Source organism: Tricharina praecox, assembly GCF_024521635.1.
Source record: "Tricharina praecox strain CBS 144465 chromosome Unknown BZA05scaffold_18, whole genome shotgun sequence".
Lineage (NCBI taxonomy): Eukaryota > Fungi > Ascomycota > Pezizomycetes > Pezizales > Pyronemataceae > Tricharina > Tricharina praecox.
The window spans coordinates 6,395-9,425 of NW_026250420.1; the positions used below are offsets into that span (position 1 = coordinate 6,395).

General features: G+C 54.2%; 1 protein-coding gene across 1 annotated transcript; it reads right to left on the reverse strand.

Moving 5' to 3' along the window:
- Nucleotides 1-210: 210 nt before the first annotated feature.
- BZA05DRAFT_475123 (major facilitator superfamily domain-containing protein) lies at nucleotides 211-2,513 on the reverse strand. The gene is made up of 5 exons (XM_051488165.1): nucleotides 2,052-2,513; nucleotides 1,779-1,944; nucleotides 1,479-1,711; nucleotides 1,081-1,419; nucleotides 211-1,021 (listed from the first exon to the last, which is right to left on the reverse strand). Exons 1-5 carry the CDS (start codon nucleotides 2,150-2,152, stop codon nucleotides 427-429), a joined length of 1,434 nt encoding a protein of 477 aa, XP_051337866.1. The 5' UTR covers nucleotides 2,153-2,513; the 3' UTR covers nucleotides 211-426.
- Nucleotides 2,514-3,031: the final 518 nt, after the last annotated feature.

Consider the following 3,031-nt stretch of genomic DNA (forward strand, 5'->3'; position numbering starts at 1 on the left):
GGCTACGGTGGTAGGTCTCGACTCCCACCGTCTCAAAGAGTTTGGCCATAGGTGGGGTCCGCGCGTCCCATAGATTGACGGGTGGGTGTCATCTGACGTGGTAGGAGGTATAGTAAAGCATGAGTGGCCAGCAGACCGTGCTGGGCAGGATAAAAAGTCCCGGGCGGAGCGTGAGCTGTCGATTCACTGATATGGACAATTAGATCGTTCCCCCTGGTACCTACTACGTAGAACGAACGAGATTCATATTGACAGAGATAGTTATCGATCCATCATGGAAGTCAATTCACAAACACACATACACACACACACACGCAAGTAATCAACAAAAACAACCAAAGAAAACCCTGCTCCCAAAATATAATCATGCATCCATATCCATAACCCATCTCACAGCCGGCGTGACCGAACCGAGTTTCACACCGTTTATAGCGTGTACGTAAAGTCTGGGTGATTCTCAATGTGCTTGCCCTCTTTCTGTTTCTTGTTCATCGTCTTGAAGTAGACGGACATTCCCGCAACAGCGAGGAGGATGAAGAACTGGCAGGCGACGGACGCCCAGAGACCCGGGAGGTACTTTGGCGCATCGACGGTTCGGAAGATGGTGGAAGCGAAGATACCGCCGATGGCGCCGAAGCCGACCTGCAGAGCCGAGCCGACGCTACGCTTCGAGTTCATGCGGATGTTGTTGCTCTGGTAGGACAGGATGGCAGGGACATTACCCTGTGCGCCGGCCAGACCCAGGAAGGTTCCGAAGTAGCGGGCACCCTCGTTTGTGGAATAGGCGGTGGTCAGAAGGCCGACGATGCAGATGCATGCCTGCATCGCGATGACAGGTCCGCGCATGCGCATCTTGTCGGCGAGAACGGCAAAGAGGAATCCGACGATACAGGCGAAGACGTAGGGGGGTGCCGACATCAGCTGGGCCTTCTCGGCTGTCCAGCCCATTCCCTCGAAGATGATGGGAAGGAAGTATCCGAAGGCGTACGAAGGCATGGTGGAGCACATGAAGAGCACGGCACTGAAACACCCATATATTAGCACGGAGATGCATCCGTAGGGAGGAGAAAGAAAACGTACAAGACCCAAAGCTTGAAATCGGACAGATGCGTTCCAACTTTGCCCCAGGTGATGGGATCGGCGGCCGAGTCGTCACGATCGCGGTCGATTCTGGCCTTGATCATCTCGACGTCGGCGGCGGTAAGGAACTGGCCGTTGCGCTTCTCGATGACCTTGTCGGGGAAGTCGATGATGGTGACGTATGCCAGAAGAGCGAGAAGACAAGTGATGACACCTTCGATGATGAAGATCCACCGCCAACCACGGATGCCAGCGATACCCTCCATCTTCATGAGACCGAAGGCCAGGATGGCCGAGAAGCCACCGACGACGACGGAGAACAGGTAGAATCCAGCCATTCTGAAGCGCCTTGTCAGCCCCCGTATCTCCCGATACACTCAGAGGATTTCCAAACGTACCGTTTTTGCACCTCGAACCGGCAGTACCAGCAGCTGACAAGGTAGACACAACCAGGGAAGAAACCGGCCTCGAAGAAACCGAGAATCGTACGACACACAACCAAGGTCCTCCAATCCTGAACGAAGCCCATTCCGATCATGACGGCACCCCACGCCAGCGCAATGGAACCGAGCCACTTTGCCGCGCCCACCCTCCGAAGAACAAGATTGCTGGGAAGTTCAAAGATGAAGTACTGTCGAGGAGAGTCCAATCAGCTTTTTTTCTTTCTGTTTTTGCGATTCTCCAGGGAAGCTTCTTACCGGTACGAAAAACACCAACAGGGCAATGCTGTATCGGGCGCCAATCTGCAAATCAAGGTCCACTCTCATACCCGCAATGTTGGCGTTCGACATGTTGGTACGATCGATCAGGGCCACCGAGTACAAGCCACCCAAGATTGGGAGCAAGCGCCAATCGACCTTGTGGCTGTATGCGACTTTCCGTCAGCTATCCATCCATTAATCCATCCATCCGCCGCCACCGGCCGCCGTAGCCCGTCGACGACTCGAAACACAATTTTTTTTGTTTCTTACATGATCCTTCTCTCGTACTCCAGGTCTATTCCGGACTCCCGGTCCGAAGAGCTGGACTTTGCCATGTTGACGTGCTCGACGGTTTCCTTCTCGACCGACATTGTTGGTTTCGCCGAAGTTGAAGTGTTTTGCGTGTGTTGTCGCCTTATCACCAGGACGATTAGGGACTCGAAGGGACGGAGGAAGGAACTGGAGGAACGGATGGAGAGTGTTTTATGGATGTCCAGATGATCGAAATCTCAGGCCCAGGTACCCCGTCTTTATAAATCCGAACGGACGAGGAGCCATGTCAATCGGCGGGGTAGCTAGCGCACACACGAGAGAGAACCATAACCCCGTACCCATACCCCGTAACTACCATAGCCCGCTCCCAGCGAGCCAGGCAGCCTGCAAGCTGCACGCTACCTGCCTGCCTACCTGTAGCCCGAGAAAAATAAATTCCACTCTGCTTGCTTGCTTGGTGGATCCCCGTCAGATCTCCGTCAACAATCGAGGGAACGAACTTACTCTACAAGCACCTGCCATGGCCGAGGTTCGTTTGGGGAACTATTTCTCTCGGCGGTCGACGTGACACCTCCCACATCAGGCATCGCCCCCCCCCCCCCCCGCAAGTGCACCGCACTCTGCAGCACATCGGTTGTGGAGAATGCTTGAAGGTTACGGTTAAAAAGCAAATCGACGAGGGCCATCCTCCCCGCAACTGCGTCGATGATGTCGTGCAACCATGCCACTGGATCCGCGCCAGTATTGTGTACGGTCGAGGTTGTAGAGGATGTAGAGGATGTATAGTAGAGTACTCAGAGTATGTAGTGCATGTAGAGTATGTAGCGTATGTAGAGCATGTATAGAGTAGCAGAGTAGGGTAGGGTACCCGTCGGCATGCCTACCAGCCCATTGCTTTTTCCAGGCGCGCACCACCGGCCAATCGCTACTGACCGATATTCAACGTTGACGACCCAACGTCCGCACATACGATACGA

Coding starts and splice junctions, on each gene's coding strand:
- BZA05DRAFT_475123 (XM_051488165.1), bottom strand. CDS start 2,152: ATGTCGGTCGAGAAGGAAACCGTCGAGCACGTCAACATGGCAAAGTCC. Junction 1,945..2,051: donor GAGTACGAGAGAAGGATCAT/GTAAGAAACAAA, acceptor AGTCGCATACAG/CCACAAGGTCGATTGGCGCT. Junction 1,712..1,778: donor TGTTGGTGTTTTTCGTACCG/GTAAGAAGCTTC, acceptor TCTCCTCGACAG/TACTTCATCTTTGAACTTCC.